This window comes from Mustelus asterias, chromosome 12, assembly GCF_964213995.1.
Source record: "Mustelus asterias chromosome 12, sMusAst1.hap1.1, whole genome shotgun sequence".
Lineage (NCBI taxonomy): Eukaryota > Metazoa > Chordata > Chondrichthyes > Carcharhiniformes > Triakidae > Mustelus > Mustelus asterias.
In genome coordinates, this window is record NC_135812.1 from 50,849,282 (window position 1) to 50,864,139 (window position 14,858).

At 41.7% G+C, this 14,858-nt stretch overlaps 1 protein-coding gene across 1 annotated transcript in view; it reads right to left on the bottom strand.

The window, feature by feature from the left end:
• Nucleotides 1-468: 468 nt before the first annotated feature.
• rabep1 (rabaptin, RAB GTPase binding effector protein 1) overlaps nt 469-14,858 on the bottom strand; it is a 122,841-nt gene continuing 108,451 nt past the window's right edge. The window contains exons 15-18 of the mRNA XM_078226029.1: nt 5,772-5,827; nt 4,417-4,515; nt 2,967-3,083; nt 469-2,316 (exon numbers count right to left, since the gene is read on the bottom strand). Coding sequence (XP_078082155.1) covers nt 2,215-2,316; nt 2,967-3,083; nt 4,417-4,515; nt 5,772-5,827 — 374 coding nt within the window. The 3' untranslated portion in view covers nt 469-2,214. The remainder of the gene's footprint in view (nt 2,317-2,966; nt 3,084-4,416; nt 4,516-5,771; nt 5,828-14,858) is intronic.

The window sequence follows — 14,858 nt, forward strand, 5'->3', positions numbered from 1 at the left end:
TTGCACAGGACACTGATGGCTTGTGTCAAACATGACTCTTCTCTCAAAGTGCCCAAGGAACTTACTGGGAGATGTAGGCAGTTAAAATGTGGTTCCACCACTGGACTAAATAAATACAGACATGCTATGATGAAGGGAAACTGCACATGTAAGTTCCTAACAATGGACTAGGGAACACATGAAACATTACCCCTTACCTCTGCTTTCTTGTACTGTGTTTATAGTTGCCAGGATTTGGATATTGCTAAATCAGCTATAGCTGGTGAAAGCTTTAAAGTCAATTCATGTAAGAGGAAGTAATATATATATAATATATATACATATATTAAAAAACTGCAGAGAGCATCTTCTGAATTCACTAGCCAGTCATGTCACACATACATCATGTTTAAATCAGAGAGCTGTAATGGAAAGGACTGAAGTGCCATGCTTTTTAATTCTATACCATGTTTCTATTTGAAGCAAGTGCTGAGGAAGTTATGGTAAGTTTAATTTTAAAAGGCTTAAAGGAAAAACTTTCATATCCAAGTGTTAAAATGTTGCATAATTATTTCCTTAAATAAACAGCCATTTTCTACAAATATTTTTGGGAGGATAAAATGTAAAATGCACCTGAAGTTGCAAAATGTCTTTCACTCTGTCAACTGTTTCCTTCACCTCTCCACAGAGCTTCACATCATGATTCAATGAGATGGTGTGAAACCTCATTACTCTGCATTTACTGCTGCCTAGGTACACTGCTGTGAAAATGCCATTGCTAAACCTTACCAATACATATTTTAAAATGCCGTTCTGTGCTGTGGGTCTTTTAACAGCTTACAATTGCAGAAAGCCTCAGACCCCGACACAGCAAATTCAGCACAATGCTACAAGAACTGCTCCCTATTAGTGGTGAGCAGCCATCTTCTCTCGCAGTGCTGCAGTAGCTATCCTCACTGTGCTGCTGTTCAAATTGTATGTCTGGAGCATGGATTTCATGGTCCAGACATACAGAATACATATGATCGTGCAGAATCGCTGGCCAAACTTTAATTGCCTGAACTTTTCCTTTTAAATGTGACCTGGCCAAAAGTGTTAGAAACTTAAATGAGTGTCCACGTGTATATAAAGAACAAAGAGAAATTAGGTATAAAGTCTGCAGAGCAGTCCGAGTGTTCCGATTTGATTACTTCAAAACTCCAGTTTCACTCTTCAAAAGTCAGAAAGGAAGGGCTAAATCAAGTGAGAGAGGTCACAACATCATCCCATCCTAAAACAGCTTAATACCTTTAGACACCAACTACATCCCCAACATAACCAATTCAACAGCAACAATTTCACGCTGAGTAAGGGTTCAACCGGTAATATTTAGCTCCAATATTCATCTGAGTGCACTTATTTGAAAAAGTATTAAATCTTGAGAATTATAATTAAATTTAAAACTGGTTAACCAAATGTCCTTCTTCTTACATCATTAAAAAAGGTTTAATTGCTCTGCCTCACATCTACAACATGTCAGCAATTTTTAATCAATGGAAGTTAAGGAAGTGGGTTTTTTAAAATTTCCCTTTCATTTAACTTGCTGTTCAGTGAGATACAGGACACATAATTCACTGCAGGTGAGAGTAATACAAAACTGGCAGGGATAGCAAGTACAATAAATACACACTCTAGTGAAGCTTTGCCTGCTGTTGGGAGGAGTTGACAGGACTCTGGGAAGACAAGCAGATTCCTTTGGGAGAAAAAAGACCGGTTAAAGCAAAATGTTCACACTTTTCTGAGCACTAAACATTTAAACTTCACGAGTAAAAGTGTGAGCTAAAGGTTTTGACTGCCTGATGCTGTTTTAATGAATGTACATGAAACAGATGAGAAAGGACTAAATCAACACAGAGCACCCGATTGGATCTGTCTACTCCAGCAAGAGTGGGAATTCTTGTATCAATGATTTTTCAAAGTTTGCGTACGGCACACACTCGGTGATCTCTTCTCATCATATGTTAAATTTAAAATTTCAGTAGTGTTCCCCTGTTGCAATTTCATGAATTGGGAAGCTCTAACTGCAGTCAGGCGTCCTGTACAAAGTCAATCTAGAAACATTTACACCTCAATTACTGCATTCTATTAATCCATAGGCTCTGATCCTTCAGAGTTAAATAAGAATTAACATGTTTCTACAAAGAAAAATGTCTGGTTGAGTAAAAACCATGTAGCTTCAATCTCCAGGGGTCAATGTCATGTTTCTGGGAGTTGGTTAATATCTGTAAGTTTTGTGTCATTTAGGATCACACGGACATTTTCCAATGATTCTGCCTGACGAATTCTCTCCAACTGCACCTAATGGGAGAAAGTGAAAAGAAAATGACGATTGGTAATGTCCACACTGTCCTCAGTAAAAATAATCTCTGCCAGACCTCTCAGTAACAATGAACACAAACACCACCGAACAGTCATTTCATTTCCATCAATTACACCTCCGAGCAATTGCTCGATAATGTAACAGCAGCCATGCATGTGTTTGTGGCTTTGAGGCTCCAGGTTTATAATATGACCATTTGTACACATGGAGCTGACAAAAAGAGAGGAGCTGAAACTGGAAGCAGGTCCCTGCAATCAGTGATCAATAAGGGTTCAGATTGATATTCGCCCCCATTTCTGAAGGCACAGGCCTGGCCTGGCCAGACCCGATGTGGAGATGCCGGCGTTGGACTGGGGAAATCACAGTAAGAGTTTTAACACCAGGTTAAAGTCCAACAGGTTTATTTGGCAGCAAATGCCATTAGCTTTCGGAGCGCTGCTCCTTCGTCAGATGGAGTGGATATCTGCTCTCAAACAGGGCACAGAGACACAAAATGTGTCTGTGTCTCAATGGAAGTCTCAGTAAACTATAGTATTCAATGCTAGAGGTTTTACCTCCCGTGCAGCTTCAGCTCTATGGGGGACATTTCTACCCCACTCTGGAATTGGTAGAGAAAGCAATTCCTTACCTGCAAAGTCTGGGAGAGTTTAACAAAGTCTCTCTGAACTTGTTCACTAACATCGAGTTCGGTCTGTAACCTCTGACCTTTATTCTTTTCCTCATACAGCAACTGTTCCAAGCTCGTCTGAAAATGAGTGAGAAAACCATTGTTTGATTTCAACTCTAAATACTATTGTCCTGTACACCCCAGAATTACTCTCATGGTCAGTCCTGGTTATCTATATCCAAGACATTTAATCCTGCTACCTGGGTAAAATCATAGTGTATTCACAGAGTCCTCTTGTCGTTAAAATTACACTTCCCATCTCTGACTACAGAACAACAGTTCAAAACCACGGCAACACTGTCCCGTCTTTCACACTCACTGCGACACTGCCCTGTACCATCTTTGGTAATTACAGCTCACCACCATATTCTCCATGGCAATTGGGAATTGGCAACAAATGCTGGCTTAACCAGCAACATCCACATCACATGAAACAAATTCTGGAACTACCTGTATTTTCAGTTTGCTGCAGTATGTTTGAACATAAAGGAATAGTGATTAAACCTGGCGAGTAAACCTGGAGTTGCAGCTATTTCCAGTCATGAGTTGGATTTACCAAGCCTGGTAAGTAAGGAATGACAGTCTCTTCCAGAGCATGTTACTGAACTGAGCAGCAGACTGATGGGAATCAACTCAGCACCATTCTTCAGACAGCCAGAGGCTGATCCAATTCCATAAGCAATAGAATGTCCCAGTGCAGTACACGGGAGAATTAAATAAAGGAAGACTAATGAATCTAGTTGGCCAGGCAAAGCTTCACTACAAATTAACTTGTTCTACCTGCTAATTGCGGAGAGGGGCTGGTTTCAGCAGGTAAGCAGTCAGCATCATTGACAGCTCAATGTTACACTGAGCATGGAGACTGGAATTCATTTGGACACGGCACTGTGGAGAACTCCCCTACCCGTCTTCAAATAGCGGTGTAGGATCTTTCTGTTCAATTAATAGGGAAGGCAGAGACTTCTCATCCAAAAGATAACACCTCTGACAATGCAGCACTGACTCAGTATTGCACTGGAATGCCAGCCTGGAGTACATGCTATGGGACGTGGCCCGAACCACAGAACAACACAGAAATGAAATGCTAGCAACGTTGATGCTGATCCTTTCCTAATCTTAACCAGCCTGGAGAGTTGAAGGGGTTTCACATAGGTTTTAATTAGCCCCATGTCTGTAGGATTATATTCTTCAATTGACCCAATCTAGTCACATGGGATAAAAAAACAATGCAGACTCAATGGCTTTGCCTGGTATTTATGTTAGGAATGCACAGTGTGCTATGGTTAACCTTAAATTCACCTTGAACAGATTTCTGTATATAGCACATTAACAATGGCGATCCTGAAAGAAATGCTCATTCAGGGAGGGAAGCTACAGGCCAATCCGAACTTTCACACTCTTTATGTCTCACCTTTGCATCACCCTCTCTCTTCAGTTGTTCTTGCAAGCTGTTATTCACTTCTTCAAGATTCTCGAGATGCTGTATCTTCTCTTGTACTCTGGCTTCCAGCTAAAAACAAAGTTTTAAAACAAAAACAAGCTCAGAATGTGTGTCGAAATTTCCTCCTCCAGAAAGAACTAGTGAACAAGTAGTATAAATAGGGGAATTGAAAATAAAAGTACCAACAGTAAGCGCTAGCTATGGTTTAGAGTCTTTAAGGAAGTTTCCCCCATTCACACCTCTGCTCTCCGGGGCGAGGGTAGAACATGCTCTGAAGAATGTGCTGCCCCCATGTCATTCTTTCAACCATGGGTTTCTGAATAGTTACAGGTCACATTGAAGACAATAGCCATTGGAGCAAATGCTGCTTAACTGTGGTTTGTGGCTGGTGGTGCTGACAAAGCTAGCTAATCTCAGGGCCAAACAACCAGGCATTTCTTGGAAACCATGCAAACCATCAGGAAAGTGCCACTTACACTATTTGGAGCCAGATAGGTCTGTGTGTGGATCATGTTCTGTCTGAATGTTATGCATAAACACTCACAATATAAACTTTAGTCATTTGACAAAGTCAAAACACACTTATGAGTTGAAAGATTCACAGTTTGAGGGGAAAACTAACAGCCCATCTGTCCATTTCTAATAAATGTCAAATCCCTTTTGTGGAGTAAATTTTGCCTCGCTTCTTCTTGAAACTTGTTACGGTTGCCTGTTCTACCATCTATGACAGCAATGGGGCGACATGGTGGCACTACGCCAGGGACCCTCGGATTCAATTCCTAGCTTGGGTCACTGTCTGTGTGGAGTTTACATGTTCTCCCTGTGTTTGCGTGGGTTTCCTCCCATAGTCCGAAAGACGTGCTGGTTAGGTGTCTTGGCCATGCTAAATTCTCCCTCAGTGTACCCAGACAGGCGCCGGAGTGTGGCGACTAGGGGATTTTCACAGTAACTTCATTGCAGTGTTAATGTAAGCCTCCTTGTGACTAATAGATAAAACTTAAAACGTGTTCCACATATCAATCATCCTTTTTAGTGACAAAAAAAGTTCCTCTTGCATTTCCAACTTTGTAATTTGTAAATTTAACTGCTTTACATTTAAATTCTGTACATGCACAAAAGTTTAAGGCAGACAGCACAGAACAAGATGAGCTGCTTGTTCAGTTAGGGCCCCATCAGCTAATGTTCCCTGGAGAAGATTCACAGTAAATCAAGACAACAAAGGCAGCTTTTCTAATTCCAAGGTCATTTCAGTGAGAAGCATTCACATGACAGTGACCAGTGTTAACTCGGCAGCAGAGAAACATTGAAAAGAAAGAATCCCACACCTGATCTTTATCTGTTTTCACTCTCTCCAATTCAGTTTTTAAACTGGAGTAAGATGCTGAAAGACAAAAGAAGAGGAGATTGTTTAATCCAACATTTTTGTAAATAGTGAAGAATGGCACATTTTACTGTGAATGCTTTACAGCAGCAAACATGTTAAGCTAATCAGTGTTTGAACACAATGGATAAAGAATGTAATAGTGCAAGTGCAATAATCAGAGCTGGCCCATCATGGGGTTAGTATTTTAACCCACCCTCAGGCTAAGGGCAAAACCTGGAAGACTTTATTCTCTTTGCTGCTCTTGATGAAGCTACTATTAATCTCCAGTGCTTTTATTTTAGTTTACCAGTATTTGGAAATTCTTACTTAATTCATATCATTCCTTATTATTTTGATAAATGTTAACTAACATTAAGCACAGAATGATTGAGGTTGTCTGGATTGAGACTGTGGTGTGGAGATGGCGGTGTTGGACTGGGGTAAACACAGTAAGAAGCCTAACAGTTGGACTTTAACCTGGTGTTGTTAGACTTCTTATTGAGACTGTGGGACAGGGGTATATGTTGGGAGAAGGTCACTTTGCAGACAGTGTCCGAGCTGGCTTTGGCCAGAAGAGGGCGGAGCTGGGGATCGCCAACTGACCCTGGTCCGAAGGTCAAGTCGGGAAAAGAAAGACTAGCACTGGCAGAACAAAAATAAAAAGGCAGAATTAGAACTTCAGGAATTGGAAAGACAATTTGAACTTGAAATGTTAGATGTGCAAATGTATAAAACTGCGATTGTGGCAGCAAAGAGGGCAGTTGAATTTGAACTGGTTCGGGTGGATGGAGCTATTACAAGGGGGCATAACTATAAGGTTCATGGTGGGAGATATAGGAAGGATATCAGAGGTAGGTTCTTTACGCAGAGAGTGGTTGGGGTGTGGAATGGACTGCCTGCAGTGATAGTGGAGTCAGACACTTTAGGAACATTTAAGTGGTTATTGGATAGGCACATGGAGCACACCAGGATGATAGGGAGTGGGATAGCTTGACCTTGGTTTCAGATAAAGCTCGGCACAACATCGTGGGCCGAAGGGCCTGTTCTGTGCTGTACTGTTCTATGTTCTATGAAACAGGGATTGGTTTTCAACATCAATTCCAATCTGTGAGGAATAAATACTGGGGAAAGGAGAAATCCTCAGGTGGTGAAGATAGTAAAGATAGTTCACCTCAGGTTAAAAAGGAAACATGAGGGTGACAGAGAAATAAAAGACAACAAAGAACAAAGAAAATTACAGCACAGGAACAGGCCTTCGGCCCTCCAAGCCTGCACCGACCCTGCTGCCCGACTGAACTAAAACCCCCTACCCTTCCGGGGACCATATCCCTCTATTCCCATCCTATTCATGTACTTGTCAAGACACTCCTTAAAAGTCACTGCCATATCCGCTTCCACTACCTCCCCTAGTAACAGGTTCCAGGCACCCACTACTCCCTGTGTAAAGAATCTGTCTCGTATATCTCCTTTAAACCTTGCCCCTTAAACCTATGCCCCCTAGTAATTGACTCTTCCAACCTGAGAAAAAGCTTCTGACTATCCACTCTGTCCATGCCTCTCATAATCTTGTAGACTTCTATCAGGTCTCCCCTCAACCTCCGTCGCTCCAGTGAGAACAAACCAAGTTTCTCCAATCTCTCCTCATAGCTAATGCCCTCCATACCAGGCAACATCCTGGTAAATCTTTTCTGTACCTTCTCCAAAGCCTCCACATCCTTCTGGTAGTGTGGTGACCAGAATTGAACACTATATTCCAAGTGCGGCCCAACTAAGATTCTATAAAGCTGCAACATGACTTGCCAATTTTTAAACTCAATACCCCGGCCGATGATGGCAAGCATGCCGTATGCCTTCTTGACTACCTTCTCCACCTGCAATGCCACTTTCAGTGACCTATGTACCTGTACACCCAGATCCCTTTGCCTATCAATACTCTTAAGGGTTCTGCCATTTACTGTATATTTCCTATCTGTATTAGACCTTCCAAAATGCAATACCTCACATTTGTCCGGATTAAACTCCATCTGCCATCTCTCCGCCCAAGTTTCCAACCGATCTATATCCTGCTGTATCCTCTGATGGTCCTCATCGCTATCCGCAAATCCACCAACCTTTGTGTCGTCCGCAAACTTACTAATCAATCCAGTTACATTTTCCTCCAAACCATTTATATATATATATTACAAACAGCAAAGATCCCAGCACTGATCTCTGAGGAACACCACTTGTCACAGCCTTCCATTCAGAAACGCACCCTTCCACTGCTACCCTCGGTCTTTGACCGAGCCAGTTTGTATCCACCTTGCCAGCTCACCTCTGACGTTTTCACTGTAATAAAGTTGGACATACAAAGTTGGTGGTTTAAGAAAAGCACTAGGAAGGCAGATAAGGTATAACAGAATAAGCTAGTGGAGTTTGTTAAAGTGGTAAAGGAAACCATAGTTGAAGCTGAAGAGGTGCAAAAGAATCTACAGCCTGATCAGGGTTTGTTTGGTAAGCAAGTGCCAGATCTCTCCAATTTACTTGTGTGGGTAAGGTTTACTCATGTACCAGGAGTAAGTAAGTAAAGAAGTTAAGATTTTAAGAGTTACAGGATCATGGTGAGAGGTGGAAAAATGTGTACTTGCCAGAAAATAATCATAGGATCCCTAAAGTGCAGGAGGCCATTTGGCCCATCGAGCCTGCACTGACAACAATCCCACCCAGGCCCTATCCCCGTAACCCTACAAATTTACCCTGCTAATCTCTCTGACACTAAGGGGCAACCAAGCATGGCCAATCAACCTAACCCACACATCTTTGGAGTGTGGGACGAAACCAGAGCACCCGGAAGAAACCCATGCAGACACGGGGAGAACATGCAAACTCCACACAGTCACCCAAGACAGGAATCAAACCTAAGTTCCTGGCTCTGTGAGGCAGCAGTGCCATCTACTGTGCCACCTTTGTGGAATTCTGTGAAATTACTGGTGAAAAGAGTAGTGTTCCATTATATAAAGTAAGATTGGAGTGTCCAGTGAAAAGTGGTGGTAGCACTAATAGAGAAATTGTCTTGTCCAGTTTATCCTGGGTGACGATATAGCTGGATCACAAGTGAGAGTGATGCCTACTGTGGTTGAAAAGCCAGTGGAAAATCAAACAACTGAGGTGTTGCAGGAAGCATATCCTGGGATATTTCCTAACTGTGTGATAACAAGGTCACAAAGCCAGAGGTTGAGACAGGAGGAGAAATCAAAGAATAAACAGAAAGAGACTGAGGTTAATTTAGCAGAAACTATATTTAATCAGATGGTTGAGAACAAACAAGAACAGTTGGAGGATGAAGCAGATATATTTAGTTCAGGAAAGTTGGCAGTATTGCAACAGAAAGATATAAAGGTAAAACAGTTATATCAGAAAGCATACACTGAAGAAGAATCTGGGTGCATACCAGAGTGTTATTACATTAATGATGACTTAATGAGGAAGTGGAGACCTTCATATATTCAGGCAAATGAAAAATGGGCAGAAGTCCGTCAAATTGTATTTTCAGTGGGTTATAGAAAGGAGGTGTTGCAGATAGCACATGAGGTACCAGTAGGAAGTCATTTAAGAGTAAGAAAAATGCAAGCAAAAGTACAAAAACATTTTTATTTGGCCTGGACTGCATGAGGATATAATAGAATTTTGCTATACGTCTCACATGTCAGTTAATAGGAAAACTCAAAGCAATAATCAAATAGCACCTTTAAGACCCATTCTGGCATTTGAAGAACCTTTTACAAGGGTCCTAATAGGTTGTGTGGGACCCCTCCCTAAAACAAAAAGTGGGAATTAGTATTTGTTGACTATAATGGATAATATCTGATAGATTTCAGGAGGCCATTCCATTATGCAATATTGCAGCTCAAAGAATTGTACAGGAGTTACTTGATTTTTTAAATGAGATACTGCCCACAGAAATACAATGAGATCAAGGGTCAAATTTTATGTCCAAATTATTCAGGGAAGTTATGGATAGCTTAGGAGTAAAACAATTTAAATCAATTGTATATCATCCAGAATCGTAGGGAACATTGGCATTAACTTAAAGACCCTGTTGAGTGCCTATAGTCAAGATTATCCAGAGCATTAGGATAAAGGAATTCCATTTGTATTTTTTGCAATTTGGGATGCACTTAATCAATCAACTAAATTCAGTCATTCGAATTGATTTTTGGTCATGAGGTAAGAAGGACTACTTAAATTGTTCAAGGAGAAATTGGTGAAATTGAGAGCGTGCAAAGGGACAGGTTCTCTTTGACAAAGTCTGAGAGTGGCTCAACCTTCTGGAAAAAGATTGCTTGTTTTGACATTTCGGGACACTGAAAATAAAAAGAACTGTTAGGACTCAGCGAAGGACATTAAAACACAAATCAAAGTGGGTTGTGCCAGTTTTCATTCAACGTAAAGTTTTATCCTCCTGATCCTGCCCAGCTCTCTGAGGACATCACCAGAACGAATTTATAATCATGACACTGGAATCGAGCTCTGACTTGGATCAAAAAGGAGGAAGTTTTGAAAAGGAAGAGGAAGCAGCTAAACAACGGCAGTGTGTCGAGAAAAGAAGGAAGAGAGGAAGTGATTGTCAATGCTTTATCACGACTGTGAAAGGATAAGGAATGTTCAATGTTGGAAGAGAAAAACTGAACTGGACTGTTTTATTTCATGGAATATAGAATCCCTACAGTTGAGAGAGAGGCCACCTGGGTCCATCAAGCCTGCGCGGACAACAATTCCATCCAGCCCTATCCCCACAACCCCACGTATTTACTCTGTTAATCTTCCTGAAACATTTGCCCCGTGTCTGCATGGGTTTCCTCCGGGTGCTCCAGTTTCCTCCCACAGTCTAAAGGTGTGTAGGTTAGGTGGATTAGCCACGGTAAATGCCCAGGGTTACACAAATAGTGCAGGGTGGGCCCGGGTATGATGTTCTTTTGGAGAGAGGTGCGGACCTGAATGGCCAAAGATATAACACAAATGAGAACCAGGCTGAATACAGAAAGTTCAGACGGAAAACTAAAAATCACAATAAGAGCAGCAAAGAGCGTATGAAAAGAGACTGGAAGCTAATACAAAAGGGAACTCAAAAGTCTTTTACAGTAAAAGTGTTGTAAAAGAAGCCGGGGGGCTGAATAGTGATCAAGACTTACACATGGAGGTGGAGCACAGGGCTGAGATATTACATGAATACTTTGTATTTGTCTTTAACAAGAAAGGCAAAGAAAGAAAGAAACAGTTGATGGCCATGATTCAGTGGCTGTGCTAACCTTGGGTGCAAACCCCGTAATGGCTGCTTAATATCACGAGGGGCCAAAAATGGGATTTGCACCAAGTCGTTATGGCCATGCCAGGGGCATACAGGTAAGTATACCCCCTGGGGGTGGTGAGAATCACGTCCAAGTGTCAGAGGTGAGCCTTCTGGGGAGCCCCATGAGGGGTCAGCCCTTGCAAGATAAGTATCTCAAATTCAAATTTTAAAAGTTAAATGTTGTAAAAACACAGGGCCCAACTGATCACAGAATAGCACAGGTTTAGGGAAAAACATCAGAAATATTTTAAACTGTTAGCATCATGTGTTGTTCACTCTCACAGTAGTTACTGAATAGCTGGCTTTCACTCTGTCACACGACTTTGCCACATGACCACACTACTCGGTGTTAGGTGGCAGGTAACTGACACCAGGTACATTAAAAAGACACCTGGAATTCAGTGTTTGAATGGTTTCAATTTTGTGATCCTTTTTGATTTCCAGTTCATTTAACTCCACACTTATACTCTGACTTTGCACAAAGGATTTGAAATCAATGGTGTTCTATAATCATCAGTTATTTCACACACTCAGGGTCAGACACGGGGCAAATGCGAAGCAGTTTGAGATGGGTTTCCATAGAATCATAGAAACCCTACAGCACAGAAAGAGGCCATTCGGCCCATCGAGTCTGCACCGACCACAATCCCACCCAGGCCCTACCCCCATATCCATACATATTTACCCACTAATCCCTCTAACCTATGCATCTCAGGACACTAGGGGCAATTTTAGCATGGCCAATCAACCTAACCAGCACATCTTTGGTTTGGTATCGGTGTCCATGGAGGCCCTCACAGTGTTGGTCAAAGAAATTAACACAGCACTGCAGGGGACTGATTTAATTGAAGGTCATAGTCAGTCTATATAGTTAGAATTAAGGAACAATAGGTAGGCACAACAGTTATTTGAATAACGTGAGATCTTCAAAGACAAAGAAGTTTGGGTACAAGATAAAAATAATTTCCTAGGGTGGCTGAAGATGAAGTGGGGGGGAGGCAGGGATCTAGGTTGGGGGAAAAGGCTAGAGTTCAGTTCATCTGAATTGATTTTTGGTTATGAGGTAAGGACTACTTAAATTGTTCAAGGAGAAATTGGTGAAATTGAGAGCGTGCAAAGGGACAGGTTCTCTTTGACAAAGTCTGTGAGTGGCTCAACCTTCTGGAATAGCTAGAGTTCCTTGGATGTCTAAGGAAAAAGAGATTGAAAATTAACCCTATATTATGTGGCTCCTAACAGAAAGAAACCAGTCTAAACAAATAAAGCACATTGGAAATCTAAAACAGAGAATAAGAGGGGCAATGAGACAGAATGAGAATAGTTTAGCTCCTGAAAGTCTTTTATCAGGGTAAATAGTAAGCTGATTAGGGATCAAAAAAGACAACCTCATACAGGCAGAAAGAATGACTGAGGCACTTTGTGTACTTTACTCTGATCTTCATCAGAGTAGAGGCTGCTGCCAATGTGGCAGTAACAGAGGAAGCAGATGTGATATTAGCTATGATAAAACTAACTGAAGACGACGTATTAAAATTGTCAGCAGTTCTCAAAGTAGAAAAGTCACCAGGTCCAGATGGAATGCATCCTGGATAAAGATGGAAATAAATATGGAAATTGTGGAGATACTGGCCACATTTTCCCAACACTCTCATGTAATTGGGTGATGCCAGAGGACTGGCTGTTTGCAAATATTACCCTAGTTTAAATAAAAAGGAGAGATATGAACCTAGCAGGCCATTTGCCTGAGATCAGTGGGAAAGCTTTTACAGATAATAATTAATTTTATCAGTACTCCAAGAGATGTGTTTTATCACTTATTAACCAAATTAAGTGGCATTTATACAACTATAGACTAATAAATGAATCAAATAACCATGGGATGATATCAATTGAGAGAATGGAATTCATTCTAAGGGATAGATTGGAGGGGTGTCTATAGAGCAATAACTTAATCTCCAGTGTGCATTTTAGAAGGGGAACATCCTCCCGGACTAAATTCCTCAACTTCTTTAATTACATTAGTGGTGAAACTAGTGGTGGAACCTCCCAGTTTTTAAATCCTTCAGAATGCTTTCTTCAAAGTTCTACATGAAAGACTTCAAATTCAACCAAATGACACAGCAAAGAAATTCACCAGAGAATAGGAAACAGGATATCAGTGCGAGATATAAGACTGGACTTGGGAGTTTTTGATTGGAGGCCCAAAGGAGTCAACATTTTTTGCATTTCTGACAGTCAGTTACTTAAATTATCTAATAAAAGTGATAGAAATATTAGGTACAACTAAGAAAATGGATCAATTATGTGACAAATGAAAGTACTGGGTTTTAGTTGAAAAAAATGTGCTGTACAATATTGGTTAAATTACCAGGGAACTTAATGAGTAAACTGAGCAGTGTTTGGTAAACAAATAGACATAAAGGTGCCACATTTCTCAAGTGTTTCATGAGTTTTGCGGCGATGACGTTCTGTGGTCCTCAGAGTAGCAATGAGCTGGCTATTAGTCAATCTATTGATTCTTTCAGTAAGGCTGCCGGATCCTTAATATCCACTGAACAATGGAACAGGTTTTGTCTCTTCCGAAGGACAGCACCTCCAATGGTGCAGCACTCCCTCAGTACTGCACTGGATGTCAGCCTAGATTATAAATTTAAGTCTTAGAATGCGGGCTTATTCATAAGACCATAAGACACAGGAGCAGAATTAGACCACTTGGCCCGTCGGGTCTGCTCCGCCATTCAATCATGGCTGATATTTTTCTCATCCCCATTCTCCTGCCTTTTCCCCATAACCCCTGATCCTCTTATTAATCAAGAACTTATCTATCTCTGTCTTAAAGACAATCAATGACCTGGCCTCCACAGCCTTCTGCGGCAAAGAGTTCCACAGATTCACCACTCCCTGGCTGAAAGAATTCCTCCTCAGCTTTGTTTTAAAGGATCGTCCCTTTAGCCTGAGGTTGTGCCCTCTGGCTCTAGTTTTTCCTACTAGTGGAAACATCCTCTCCACGTCCACTCTATCCAGGCCTCGCAGTATCCTGTAAGTTTCAATAAGATCTCCCCCTCATCCTTCCAAACTTCAACGAGTACAGACCCAGAGTCCTCAACCGCTATTCAGAAGCGACAACACTATCGTTAAGTAAAGTTGAACTGTTCATGCCAGGACTTGTAACCAGAACTGTAGAACAAATTCTACAGAGATTACATTTTGGCTTCACAAAATACTGGCCAAACCTTACTTGAGAATGGGAGGTTTTCAGGAGAGGATGGCACCTGTACAAGAGGGAGGGGTCACAACTAAGTTGGAAGGGCACAAATATCCTGGCTGGGAGCTTTGCTAATGCAGTTCGGGGGGGTTTAAACTAGTATGGCAGGGGGGTGGGGATCAAACTATTAGGTCTATAAGTGTGGTGGCTGGGGACGAGCTTGGGGCTGGGACAAGGCTGGCAAAGAAGAAGAGCACTCTGGGGGAGGACGACCTCACTGAGCCTGGGGGTCTGGAGTGCTTATACTTCAATGCAAGGAGCGTAGCAGGTAAAACAGACGAACTTGGGGCCTTAATGCGCACGAGGAATTTGGATGTGGTTGCGGTGACAGAGACTTGGTTGAAAGAGGGACAGGACTGGCAGCTGAATATTCCAGGGTACAAGTGTTTTAGGCGAGACAGAGGAGGGGCCAAAAGAGGTGGGGGAGTAGCGGTATTGGTTGGAGAGCATATTAC